The following is a 13,506-nucleotide window of genomic DNA, read 5'->3' on the forward strand; positions in this document are numbered from 1 at the left end:
TTACTGCCAGCAATTGTCAGTAAGTTACTGTAGATTTTCAGGACAAGGTTTGTAGAATTCCTAAAATACAGTATATTACTGTATTCTGGGTGGGTACAGCATTCTCACTCACGGGTGAAACAAATATAGCCTCTAACAAGGCACACATTAACATACAGTATGTTAATGAGCAACACGCTTTCCCCGCTCACAACATTAACCCACAATGCACCATAATTAATTCTGTAAAACACATTTAAGGTATTTTACTGTGCATTTCACAGTGTTTTACTGTTGAAATTAAAGTCTTAGTGTGCTGTAAAACACATTTATGGTATTTTACTGCATTCTACAGTGTTTTACTGTTGAAATTACAGAAACTTCTTACAGTGCACACATACACACACACACACACAAACACAAACCCAGTTCAGTCTTGAAGGCCTCTCTGGCAGTTCTCCACTCGGGCCTGTCGTCCTCTGTCTGCAGACGGATGGTCTCCACCATCAGGTACATGATGCTTAGCAAGACCCTAGTGGAACACAAGAGGTCAGAGGTCAGAATGAACAGGTGTGTGCATGCATGCATCAGGACAAATAGTCTGTAAGCTACTGAGGTAGAAAAGCTGTGTTTGTGCATACATTATGTCTGCCTATGTGTAGTTTGTATATGTGTGAATCTGTAAATGTGTGTGTGTGCATACTTAATGCTCTTGTACACGTTCCCACATGCACTTGCCTAGCTAATGCATCAGCCTAAATCACTCTACAGTAATTATACAACGTTAGCGAGGCAGTGTACTGTGCATTAACGCCTTGATTCAGATGGAACACAAGCCATAATGGCCTCCATTTTCTACAAGCTATTAGGACGTGTTATTTAGTTCCCCACCTTACTGTCCCTAGAATTTCTAAGCAAACAGCTGGAGGCAGGGCTTTCTCCGATAGAGCTCCATTTTTATGGAATGGTCTGCCTGTTCATGTGAGAGACGCAGAGTCAGTCTCAACCTTTAAGTCATTACTGAAGACTCATCACTTCAGTAGGTCCTATGATTGAGTGTAGTCTGGCCCAGGGATGCAAAGGTGAACGGCAAGGCACTGGAGCGACGAACCTCCCTTGCTGTCTCTGCCTGGCCGGCTCCCCTCTCTCCACTGGGATTCTCTGCCTCTGACCCTATTACCGGGGTTGAGTCACTGGCTTACTAGTGCTCTTCCAAGCCGTCCCTAGGAGGGGTTTGTCACTTGAGTAGGTTGAGTCACAGATGTGATCTTCCTGTCCGGTTTTGTGCCTCCTCGGGCTCGTGCAGGTGGAGGAGATCTTCGTGGGCTATACTCAGCCTTGACTAAGGGTAGTAAGTTTGTGGTCTGTTGATATCCCTCTAGTGGTGTGGGGGCTGTGCTTTGGCAAAGTGGGTGGGGTTATATCTTGCCTGGTTGGCCCTGTCCGGGGGTATCGTTGGACAGGACCACAGTGTCCCCCGACCCACCCCTGTCTCAGTCTCCAGTATCTATGCTGCAATAGTCTATGTGCCGGGGGGCTAGGGTCAGTCTGTTATATCTAGTGGATAGGGTCAGTCTGTTATATCTGGTGTAATACTCCTGTCTTATCTGGTGTCCTGTGCGAATTTAAGTATGCTCCCTCTAATTCTTTCTCTCTCCCTCTACTCCCGGACGAACTGAGCCCTAGGATCTTGCCTCAGGACTACCTGGCCTGATGACTTCTGGCTGTCCCCAGACTACCTGGCCTGATGACTTCTGGCTGTCCCCAGTCCACCTAGTCGTGCTGCTGCTCCAGTTTCAACTGTTCTGCCTGCGGCTAGGGAACGCTGATCTGTTCACCAGTGCTACCTTGTCACGGACCTGCTGTTTTTGTTTTGGCTCTCTCTACCTCTCTCTACCTCTCTCTACCTCTCTCTACCTCTCTCTACCTCTCTCTACCTCTCTCTACCTCTCTCTACCTCTGAATGTTCGGGTATGAAAAGGCAACTGATATTTACTGCTGAAGTACTGACCTGTTGTACCCTCTACAACCACTGATTATTATTTGACCCTGCTGGCCATCCTTGAACATTTGAACATCTTGAAGAACAATCTGGCCTTAAATGGCCATGTACTCTTATAATTTCCACCCGGCACATCCAGAAGAGGTCTGGCCAGGTTCCTGCCTTTCTAGGGGGGTTTTCCTAGCCACAATGCTTCTACATCTGATTTGCTTTCTGTTTGGGGTTTTGGGCTGGGGTTGAAGACCTTGGTCTGTCTGATTGGGAGACTGGTGTAAAAATCAGTGAGGTGGAAGGATGCTCACCTGAGTTCTGTGCTGTCCGCCAGAGAGATGGCAGGTTTCCTCACTGCACTGCTGCAGGCTTGGTTGTTACTGCAGAGTCAAACACAGAAGTAGTTTAGCATGCATACAGTACAAATCATACCACAAGACAGCTCAACACAACAGGCTAGATATATTGCTCATGTCTAGGCCCTGGTCAGGTCATGGGGTCAGGAAGTTCTCATTTCATATAATTAAAGTGACAAAGACTAGAATGGCAATGGAATGTATAGCGGGCGTTTTATGAGCTGATCCCCCCCCCCCCCCCCAAAGAAAAATTGTACATAGGAAACGATTGGGGAAAACATCTATGACCGAAAAGAGCTTCTGGACATCAGAGCAGCGATCAGTAACCTCGATTTGGAAGAATATTCCTACTTCAACGAGTCGGCGGCTCATGACATACTGCTCACCCCGGACCAGGCCCTATCCCTCAACACTCAGAAGAGAAAGAGACGGCGATATAGAGGCCGACGTGCGGGCACCCTGATGAAACTACGGCTACGAGTAAATAAACCACCTCTGTTCTATTGGTGAATGTACAATCACGGGAGAACAAACTGGACGAGCTCCGCTCGAGACTATCCCATCGACGGGATCTGAAGAATTGTAATATCCTATGTTTCTCTGAAACTTGGCTGAACAAGGACATGGATAATATACATCTAGCTGGCTTTCCTATGCATCAGCAGGACAGAACGGCAGTATCAGGTAAGCTCAAGGGGGATGGCGTGTGTCTCTTTCTTAACAACAGCTGGTGCGCAATCTCTAATATTAAAGGAAGTCTTGAGGTTCTGCTCGCCTGAGTTAGAATACCTCATGATAAACTGTAGACCATACTATTTACCAAGTTTTCATCTATATTTTCCGTAGATGTCTATTTACCACCACAAACCAATGCTGGCACTAAAACCACACTCAACGAGCTGTATAGATCCATTAGCCAACAAGTAAATGCTCATCCAGAGGCAGCGCTCCTAGTGGCCGGTGATCTTAATGCAGGAAAACTTATCTAATTTCTACCAGCATTTCACCTGTGCAACTAGAGGACTTTACTCCACACACAGAGACACATACAAAGCTCTCCCTCGCCCTCCATTTTGCAATTATGACCATAACTCTATCCTCCTGATTCCTGCTTACAAGCAAAAACTCAAACAGGAAGTACCAGTGACGGAAGTGGTCCGATGAAGCGAATGCTAAGCTACAGAACTGTTTCGCTAGCACGAACTGGAATTTGTTCCGGGAATCATCCTATGGCATTTTCAGAGTTTACCACATCAGTCACCAGCTCCATTAATAAGTGCGTTGACGACGTTGTCCCCACATTGACCGTTGACATACTTTTCCCAACCAGAAGCCACAGGTTACAGGCAACATCCACATTGAGCTAAAGCTGCCACTTTCAAGGAGCAGGACACTAACCCGGACGGTTATAAGAAATCCCGCTACACCCTCGAAGAACCATCAAACAGGCAAAGGACTAAGATCGAATCCTATTACCCTGGCTCAGACGCTCGTCGGATGTGGCAAGGCTTGCAAACTATCACAGATTACAGAGGGAAACTCAGCCACGAGCTGACCAGTGACGTGATACTACCAGACAAGCTTAATGCCTTCTATGCTTGCTATGAGGCAACACAGAACCATGCGTGAGAGCACCAACTGTTCTAGACAACTGAGTTATCACCCTCTCCGTAGCCGATGTGAGGAAAACCTTTAAACAGGATAGCATTCACAAGGCCGCAGGGCCAGACGGATTACCAGGACACGTACTCAGAGCATGCGCTGACCAGCTGGCCAGTTTATTCACTGACATTTTAAACTTCTTCCCGACCCAGTCTGTAATACCTACATGCTTTAAGCAGACCACCGTAGTTCCTGTGCTCAAGAACGCCAAAGGTAACTTGTCTAAATGACTATCGCCTCGTAGCACACATCTGCAGCCGAGAAATGCTCTGAAAGGCTGGTCATGGCTCACATCAACACCATCATCCCAGACACCCTGGACCCACTCCAATTCGCATACCACCCCAACAGTTCCACAGATGGCGCAATCTCTATTGCATTCAACACTGCCCTTTCCCACAAGGAGCACCTACATGAGAATGAGGTTCATTGACACCATAGTGCTCTCCAAGCTCATAATTTTTTACATTTCCCTTTTTTGTCATTGAGCAGACACTCTTATCCAGAGTGCGTACATCTTCGTACTGGTCCGCCGTGGGAATCGAACCCACAACCCTGATGTCACAAGCGCCATGCTCTACCAACTGAGCCACACTGGACCGACCATCACTAAGCTAAGGACCCTGGAGGGTTGTGGGTTAGTGTGTACGGCCCAGTACATCACTGGGGCCAAGCTCCCTGCCATCAAGGACCTCTATACCAGCCGGTGTCAGAGGAAGGCCCTAAAAATTGTCAGACTCCAGCCACCCAAGTCTGGAACCAACAGGACCCTGAACAGCTTCTACCGCCAAGCCATAAGACTGCTAAATAGTTAAATAGTTAACCAAATAGCATTGACCCTTTTTGCATTCATTTTTCTGACTCGTCACATACGCTGCTGCTACTACTGTCTGTCACTTTGTTCCTAGTTATAGGTACTTATCTACCTCAATTACCTCGTACCCCTTCACATCGACTCGGTACCGGTACCCCTTGTATATAGCCAAGTTATCGTTACTCATTGTGTATCTATTATTAAGTGTTTGACTTTTCTATTATTTCTCTATTTTCTTTCTCTCTGCATTGTTGGGAAGGGCCCGTAAGCATTTCACTGTTAGTCCACACCTGTTGTTTACGAAGCATGTGACAAACTAGTATTTGATTTGAAGTGAAAAAAACCCCAGCGTAAATCACAACTGAGAATGAACACCAGTGCAGGCAGGATAAAAGGCAGAGGAGAAATACAGACAGAGATCATTCCGTGTGTTGGCTCCGCAGCTTGACAGGTGCTATGAAGTAATAGGAGGCGGCTGCTTGCCTGCTAAGGCTAAGCTGTAGAGTCAGAGGTCAATAAGAGACGAGGACAGAGGAGCACATAGACTAAAGGAAGGAAACAACGCCTTGAAGGCTCTGCCGCCTCGCCAGTGAGCTGTGAAATGTGAATCACAGAGGCCAGTGCTCTGTCTCCCTCTCTGTCTGCTCTCAACCTGTTCTCGCTGCTCTTGTCCCCCTCACTAAGAGCCAGTAGGTGCCTCATATCCTAGCTGAAGCGAAGAGGGATGGATGTGGGAGGTAGGAAGGAAAAGAGAAAGAGAGAATGGTGTATTCATGAATTTACTGGTTAATGTGTGTGTGTGCGTCTCTCTGCCGGTCTGTGAATGTGCGTGTGCGTGTGCATGTACGTGCCTGCGTGTGTTTAACTCCACAATATCCAGGGTCCCTCAGCAACACTCAGCAGGGATTAGCCTGGCGGTAACTCTCTCATTAAAGAGGAGCCAAGGGGATGGACAGAAATACCCAACAGAAGAAACAGAACAGGAAGCCATTCCTGGACACTGAGTCATGATCGAGCTGTCTGTCTCCTCTCCACACACACATAGACCATGGCCTGTACCACCTCCCACCTCCCCTAGTCACTCCCACCAGAAGAATAATTAAAAATAGATGTTCAATTCTGTTCAATTCCCTGCCCTCACACACACACACACACACACACACACACACACACACACACACACACACACACACACACACACACACACACACACACACACACACACACACACACACACACACACACACACACCACCTAGCCAACCAGCTATTATCAGCACCATCTCTACCAGCCTCTCCCTACGGCATTCCTATTAGGCAGATTAGTCAATGGCTAAGGTTGGTAGAGAACCCAAAAGACTGAGGCAGCAGTAGATCTTCACTTAGGGAGAGGAAGAACCTCAGGCAGGAAGGTGACAGAGGAATTGACTCAGTGGGGGCATGTAATATACCTACTTATTGATTCAGTGGTATGCTTATGTGATACCCTTTAAGTGTAAGAGCTGTTTGAAAAGACCACCTGAAATTGTACAGTATACAAAACATTAAGAACTGACCTGGTGAATCCAGGTGAAAGCTATGATCCCTTATTGATGTCACTTGTTAAATCCACTTTAAAAATCAGTGTAGACGAAGGGGAGGAGACAGGTTAAAGAAGGATTTTTAAACCTTGAGACAATTGAGACATGGATTGTGTATGCGTACCATTCAGAGAGTGAAAAATATTTATGTGCCTTCGAACCGGGTATGGTATGCCAGGCGCACCTATTTGTGTCAAGAACTGCAACGTCGCTGTTTTTTTTCATGCGGAACAGTTTCCTGTGCGTATGAAGAATGGTCCACCACCCAAAGGACATCCAGCCAACTTGACACAACTGTGGGAAGCATTGCAGTCAACAAGGGCCAGCATCCCTGTAGAACGCTTTCGACACCTTGTAGAGCCCATGCCCCGATGAATTGAGGCTGTTCTGAGGCCAAAAAGGGAGCTGCAACTCAATATTAGGACGACTGTTCTTAATGTTTTATGCACTCAGTGTATAGTATTTGACTTGTTGATGAGTCACTTTGAAATATCATGGTTTTTGAAAGAAAAGCACATTTTTCGATCATTAAAATAACATCAAATTGATCAGAAATACAGTGTAGACATTGATAATGTTGTAAATGACTATCGTAGCTGGAAACGGCAGATTTTTTTATGAAATCGGCAACCATCACTCCTGCAACCATCACTCCTGTGTTCCAATAGCACGTTGTGCTAGCACGTTGTGCTAGCTAATAGCACGTTGTGCTAGCTAATCCAAGTTTATAATTTTAAAAGGCTAATTGATCATTAGAAAACCCTTTTGCAATTATGTTAGCACAGCTGAAAACTTTAGACTAGCCTTCTTTAGACTAGTTGAGTATTTGGAGCATCAACATCTGTGGGTTCGATTAAGGCTCAAAATGGCCAGAAACAAAGAACTTTCTTCTGAAACTCTATTCTTGTTCTGAGAAATGAAGACTTTTCCATGCAAGAAATTGCCAAGAAACTGAAGATCTCGTACAACGCTGTCTACTACTCCCTTCACAGAACAGCGCAAACTGGCCCTAAACAGAATAGAAAGAGGAGTGGGAGGCCCCGGTGCACAACTGAGCAAGAGGACAAGTACATTAGAGTGTCTTGTTTGAGAAACAGACACCTCACAAGTCCTCAACTGGCAGCTTCATTAAATAGTACCCGCAAAACACCAGTCTCAACGTCAACAGTGAAAAGGCGACTTCGGGATGCTGGCCTTCTAGGCAGAGTTGCAAAGAAAAAGCCATATCTCAGACTGGCCAATAAAAATAAAAGATTAAGATGGACAAAAGAACACAGATAGTGGACAGAGGAAGAATGGAAAAAAGTGTTATGGACAGACGGATCTAAGTTTGAGGTGTTCGGATCACAAAGAAGAACATTCGTGAGACGCAGATATTTTTTTTAAATGCTGGAGGAGTGCTTGACGCCATCTTTCAAGTAGTGGAGAAAGTGGAAAGTTAAGTTCCTTGGCGTACACATCACGGACAAACTGAAATGGTCCACCCACACAGACATCGTGGTGAAGAAGGCACAGCAGCCTCAGGAGGCTGAAGAAATTCGGCTTGTCACCAAAAACATTCACACACTTTTACAGATGCACAATCGAGAGCATCCTGTCGGGCTGTATCACCGCCTGGTACGGCAACTGCTCCGCCCACAACCGTAAGGCTCTCCAGAGGGTAGTGAGGTCTACACAACGCATCACCGGGGGCAAACTACCTTCCCTCCAGGACACCTACACCACCCGATGTCACAGGAAGGCCAAAAAGATAATCAAGGACAACAACCACCCGAGCCACTGCCTGTTCACCCCGCTATCATCCAGAAGGTGAGGTCAGTACAGGTGCATCAAAGCTGGGACGGAGAGACTGAAAAACAGCTTCTATCTCAAGGCCATCAGAATGTTAAACAACCATCACTAACATTGAGTGGCTGCTGCCAACATACTGACTCAAATCTCTAGCCACTTTAATAATAAAAAATTGGATGTAATAAATGTATCACTAGTCACTTTAAACTATGCCACTTTATATAATGTTTACATACCCTACACTACTCATCTCATATGTATATACGGTACTCTATACCATCTACTGCATCTTGCCTATGCCGTTCTGTACCATCGCTCATCCATATATTTATATGTACATATTCTTATTCATTCCTTTACACTTGTGTGTATAAGGTAGTTGTTGTGAAATTGTTAGATTACTTGTTAGATATTACTGCAAGGTTGGAACTAGAAGCACAAGCATTTCGCCAAGCTCGCATTAACATCTGACAAATAAAATGTAATTTGATTTCATTTGGTGGAGGCAATGTGATGGTCTGGGGGTACTTTGGTGGTGGTAAAGTGGGAGATTTGTACAGGGTATAAGGGATCTTGAAGAAGGAAGGCTATCACTCCATTTTGCAACGCCATGCCATACCCTGTGGATGGCACTTAATTGGAGCCAAATTCCTCCTACAACAGGACAATGACCCAAAGTACAGCTCCAAACTATGCAAGAACTATTTAAGGAAGAAGCAGTCAGCTGGTATTCTGTCTATAATGGAGTGGCCAGCAGTCACCGGATCACAACCCTATTGAGCTGTTGTCGGAGCAGCTTGACCGTATGGTACGTAAGAAGTGCCCATCAAGCCAATCCAACTTGTGGGAGGTGCTTCAGGAAGCATGGGGGGAAATCTCTTCAGATGACCTCAACAAATTGACAACTAGAATGCCAAAAGGTCTGCAAGGTTGTGATTGCTGCAAATGGAGGATTCTTTGACGAAAGCAAAGTTTGAAGGACACAATTATTATTTCAATTAAATATCATTATTTATAACCTTGTCAACGTCTTGCCTATATTTCCTATTCATTTTGCAATGCATTGTATGTATGTTTCTGAAAATGTAGCTACTAAGATGTTCTAATAAGCCTAAACCTACAGAGCAGTACATTACTTTACTGATTTCCCCTATTGTCCCTTTCCCCCACTCCAGCAAACAACTAGTGAGAGAGAATGCTACTGTGTACCATCTCTGTAGCATTAAAGGCCCAGTGCAGTCAAACACGTGATTTTCCTGTGTTTTCTACACATTTCCAACCTATGATGTTGGAATAATACTGTGAAGAAAATAAAATAATGATGTCCTTTTAGTGTAAGAGTTGTTTGAAAAGGCCACCTGAAATTTCAGCTTGTTTTGGTGGGATGGAGTTTTGGCCTGCCTGGTGACATCACCAAACGGTAAATTAGTTAATAGACCAATAAGAAACAGTTACAAACATCTCTGCCAACAACAGCTAGTTTTCAGTTTTCCCCTCCCCACTCAGACCCCTCCCAGACAGTCCTAGCAAAATTCTTGCTTGAGAAATTGTACTTTGCTAAGAAACAAATGTTGTTTATTTTTGACCATTTTAAATCGAAAACAATAACAGTAAGGTACTTAATTGTTACCCTGTAAATTATTTGATATTGAGATAAAAACAGCTGCTTTGGACCATTAATCAAGGCATATATTTCCCTCACCAACTTTAAACATCAGCTATCTGAGCAGCTAAACGATCGCTGCTGCGGTACATAGTCCATCTGTAAATCGCCCACCCAATCTACCTACCTCATCCCCATACTGTTTTTTATTTACTTTTCTGCTCTTTTGCACACCACTATCTCTACTTGCACATCATCATCTGCTCATCTATCACTCCAGTGTTAATCTGCTAAATTGTCATTTTTCGCTACTATGGCCTATTTATTGCCTACCTCCTCATGCATTTTGCACACACTGTATATAGACTTTCTTTTTTTCTACTGTTTCATTGACTTGCTTATTGTGTTATTGGATTGTTTATTGTTTATTCCATGTTATTCCATGTGTAACTCTGTGTTGTTGTCTGTGTCACACTGCTTTGCTTTATCTTGGCCAGGTCGCAGTTGTAAATGAGAACTTGTTCTCAACTAGCCTACCTGGTTAAATAAAGGTGAAATCAAAAAAATGTAAAAGGAGGAAGTAAGCGCTAACCACAGTGGTGCTAACACTTGTTGAGAAACATAATAACACAGTAATTACGAGACATTGTATTGATGTTGTGGTGCGGTTGTAGTAATGTTGTCCTACTCACTCTATCTCCATGCTCAGCAGCTCCAGGAGAGCGGTGAAGATGCCCATGTCATACAGCAGGAACACGTTGTGGCGAGACCAGTGGATCACGTCCGCGTCCGTGTCGCACTCATCAAACACCCCTGGGGAACGCCACACAACAGACACACATAGGCTTCAACAGATGCTCACTCACCACACAACACTCTCCCCCCGCTTCTCCTTCACCCAAATCCAGACAGCTGATGTCCTAAAAGAGCTGCAGAATCTGGATCCCTACAAATCAGCTGGGCTAGACAATCTGGACCCTCTCTTTCTAAAATTATCCGCCGCCATTGTCGCAACCCCTATTACTAGTCTGTTCAACCTCTCTTTCGTATCGTCTGAGATTCCTAAAGATTGGAAAGCGGCCGCGGTCATCCCCCTCTTCAAAGGGGGAGACACTCTAGACCCAAACTGTTACAGACCTCTATCCATCCTGCCCTGCCTTTCTAAGGTCTTCGAAAGCCAAGTTAACAAACAGATCACCGACCATCTCGAATCCCACCGTACCTTCTCCGCTATGCAATCCGGTTTCCGAGCTGGTCACGGGTGCACCTCAGCCACGCTCAAGGTCCTAAACGATATCATAACCACAATCGATAAAAAAAGACAGTACTGTGCAGCCGTCTTCATTGACCTGGCCAAAGCTTTCGACTCTGTCAATCACCGTATTCTTATTGGCTCAATCTTTGGGAATCTCAGACGATACGAAAGAGAGGTTGAACAGGCTAGTAATAGGGGTTTGCAACAATTTTGGCAGATAATTTTAGAAAGAGAGGGTCCAGATTGTCTAGCCCGGCTGATTTGTAGGGGTCCAGATTTTGCAGCTCTTTCAGAACATCAGCTATCTGGATTTGGGTGAAGGAGAAACGGTGGGGGCTTTGGCGGGTTGCTGTGGAGGGTCCTGGGCAGTTGACCGGGATAGGGGTAGCCAGGTGGAAAGCATGACCAGCCGTAGAGAAATGCTTATCGAAATTCTCAATTATAGTGGATTTATCGGTGGTAACAGTGTTTCCTAGCCTCAGAGCAGTGGGCAGCTGGGAGGAGGTGCTCTTATTCTCCACAGACTTTACAGTGTGCCAGAACTTTTTTGAGTTTGTACTACAGGATGCAAATTTCTGTTTGAAAAAGCTAGCCTTAGCTTTCCTAACTGCCTGTGTATATTTGTTCCTAACTTCCCTGAAAAGTTGCATATCACGGGGGCTATTCAATGCTAACGCCACAAGATGTTTTTGTGCTGGTCAAGGGCAGACAGGTCTGGAGTGAACCAAGGACTATATCTATTACTAGTTCTACATTTTTTGAATGGGGCATGCTTATTTAAGATGGTGAGCAAGGCACTTTTAAAGAATAACCAGGCATCCTCTACTGACGGGATGAGGTCAATGCCATTCCAGGATACCCCGGCCAGGTCGATTAGAAAGGCCTGCTCGCTGGAGTGTTTTAGGGAGCGTTTGACACTGATGAGGGGTGGTCGTTTGGTCGCAGACCCATTACGGATGCAGGCAATGAGGCAGTGATCGCTGAGATCTTGATTGAAAACAGCAGAGGTGTACTTGGAGAGCGAGTTAGTTAGGATGATATCTATGAGGGTGCCCGTGTTTACGGATTTGGGGTTGTACCTGGTAGGTTCATTGATCATTTGTGTGAGATTGAGGGCATCAAGCTTAGATTGTAGGATTGGCGGGTGGGTTAAGCATGTCTCAGTTTAGGTCACCTAGTAGCACGAGCTCAGAAGATAGATGGGGTGGCAATCAATTCAGATATGGTGTCGAGGGCACAGCTGGGGGCAGAGGGTGGTCTATAGCAAGCAGCAACAGTATGATGATGATGATGATTACCCTGTGCCAGGTAGAGGATGGCCCGGGCCACCTTCAGCCTCTTGTCCCGGTCAGTGACCTCCAGAGCATCTAGTAGTCTCATCACATAGGCCCTCTGCTGCTCCTGACCCAGCTCAATCCACCTCCTCCCCCGCACTGCAGAGAGACAGGGACAGGGTGAAAGAAACCAGGTGAGTCATGTCACTTTGTAGGACTGTGTGACCTTGTGACTCTGAGTTTGGACGTCTGTCGCTCTCTTATTCTATTCACTTCTTTCTCCCATTCCCTCACTTTTTATTTTCTTCGTCCATTTCTCTCCCCCTCGCTCTCTCTCTCCCCCACTCCCTCCCTGCCCTTTTCACACGTGAAAAAGATTAGCAGGGATCAGGTCTGGTCATTAAACTCACACTGACCCAGGAGCAGCTAGCGGTCTCAGAGTCAAAGTGTCCTGGCACCCAGCTCACATGCATGGTCACAGCAGGCTATTTCAGCCCTGGCCAGGTATAGCAGTACACACACTGACTACTGATCACCCACTGTGAACGCTCACGAAAGAGAAAAGAATGCCAGGATCCAACATCAAGGCAGCAATGCCTTTTACTTCTAGGCTATGAGCGATTGATTCCTAAAAGTGAAGTGTATTGTACAATTAGGAATGCTTCTGTCCTTTATTTTTTACCTCAACTCTTGGGATTCTTGTAGGACATCATGATCAATGGAATTCAAATAGCTAGTCAGTTCCCCTCTTTTAGTAGAAATGTTCTGACATACAGTGCCTTCAAAAACTATTCATACTTATTCCACATTTTGTTGTGTTACAGCCTGAATCCAAAATGTATTACATTTATTTTTCTTCTCACCCATCTACATCCAATACGCCATAATGCAAATGCATCGAAAATGAAATACAGAAATATCTAATTTACGTAAGTATTCACACCCCTGAGTCAATACATGTTGGAATCACCTTTGGCAGTGATTACAGCTGTGAGTCTTTCTGGGTAAGTCTCCACGAGCTTCACATACCTAGATTGTACTGTATTTGCACATTATTCTTTTTTTTAATTCATCAAGCTCTGTCAAGTTGTTTGTTGATCATTGCTAGACAGCCATTTTCAAGTCTTGCCATAGATTTTCAAGTTGATTTAAGTCAAAACTGTAACAAGGCCACTCAGGGACATTCAATGTCGTCTTGAT

At 45.2% G+C, this 13,506-nt stretch overlaps 1 protein-coding gene across 3 annotated transcripts in view; it reads right to left on the minus strand.

Annotated features, from left to right (window-relative positions):
* Positions 1 to 13,506, minus strand: part of LOC139565988 (striatin-interacting protein 1 homolog) — a 37,738-nt gene that overhangs the window by 15,191 nt on the left and 9,041 nt on the right. For all 3 annotated transcript variants that reach the window (XM_071386765.1, XM_071386766.1, XM_071386767.1), the window contains exons 4-7: positions 12,331 to 12,465; positions 10,470 to 10,590; positions 2,284 to 2,352; positions 405 to 511 (exon numbers count right to left, since the gene is read on the minus strand). In XM_071386765.1, the coding sequence (XP_071242866.1) occupies positions 405 to 511; positions 2,284 to 2,352; positions 10,470 to 10,590; positions 12,331 to 12,465 (432 nt within the window). The remainder of the gene's footprint in view (positions 1 to 404; positions 512 to 2,283; positions 2,353 to 10,469; positions 10,591 to 12,330; positions 12,466 to 13,506) is intronic.

The sequence above is a fragment of the Salvelinus alpinus genome, chromosome 37 (genome assembly GCF_045679555.1).
Source record: "Salvelinus alpinus chromosome 37, SLU_Salpinus.1, whole genome shotgun sequence".
NCBI classification, from domain to species: domain Eukaryota; kingdom Metazoa; phylum Chordata; class Actinopteri; order Salmoniformes; family Salmonidae; genus Salvelinus; species Salvelinus alpinus.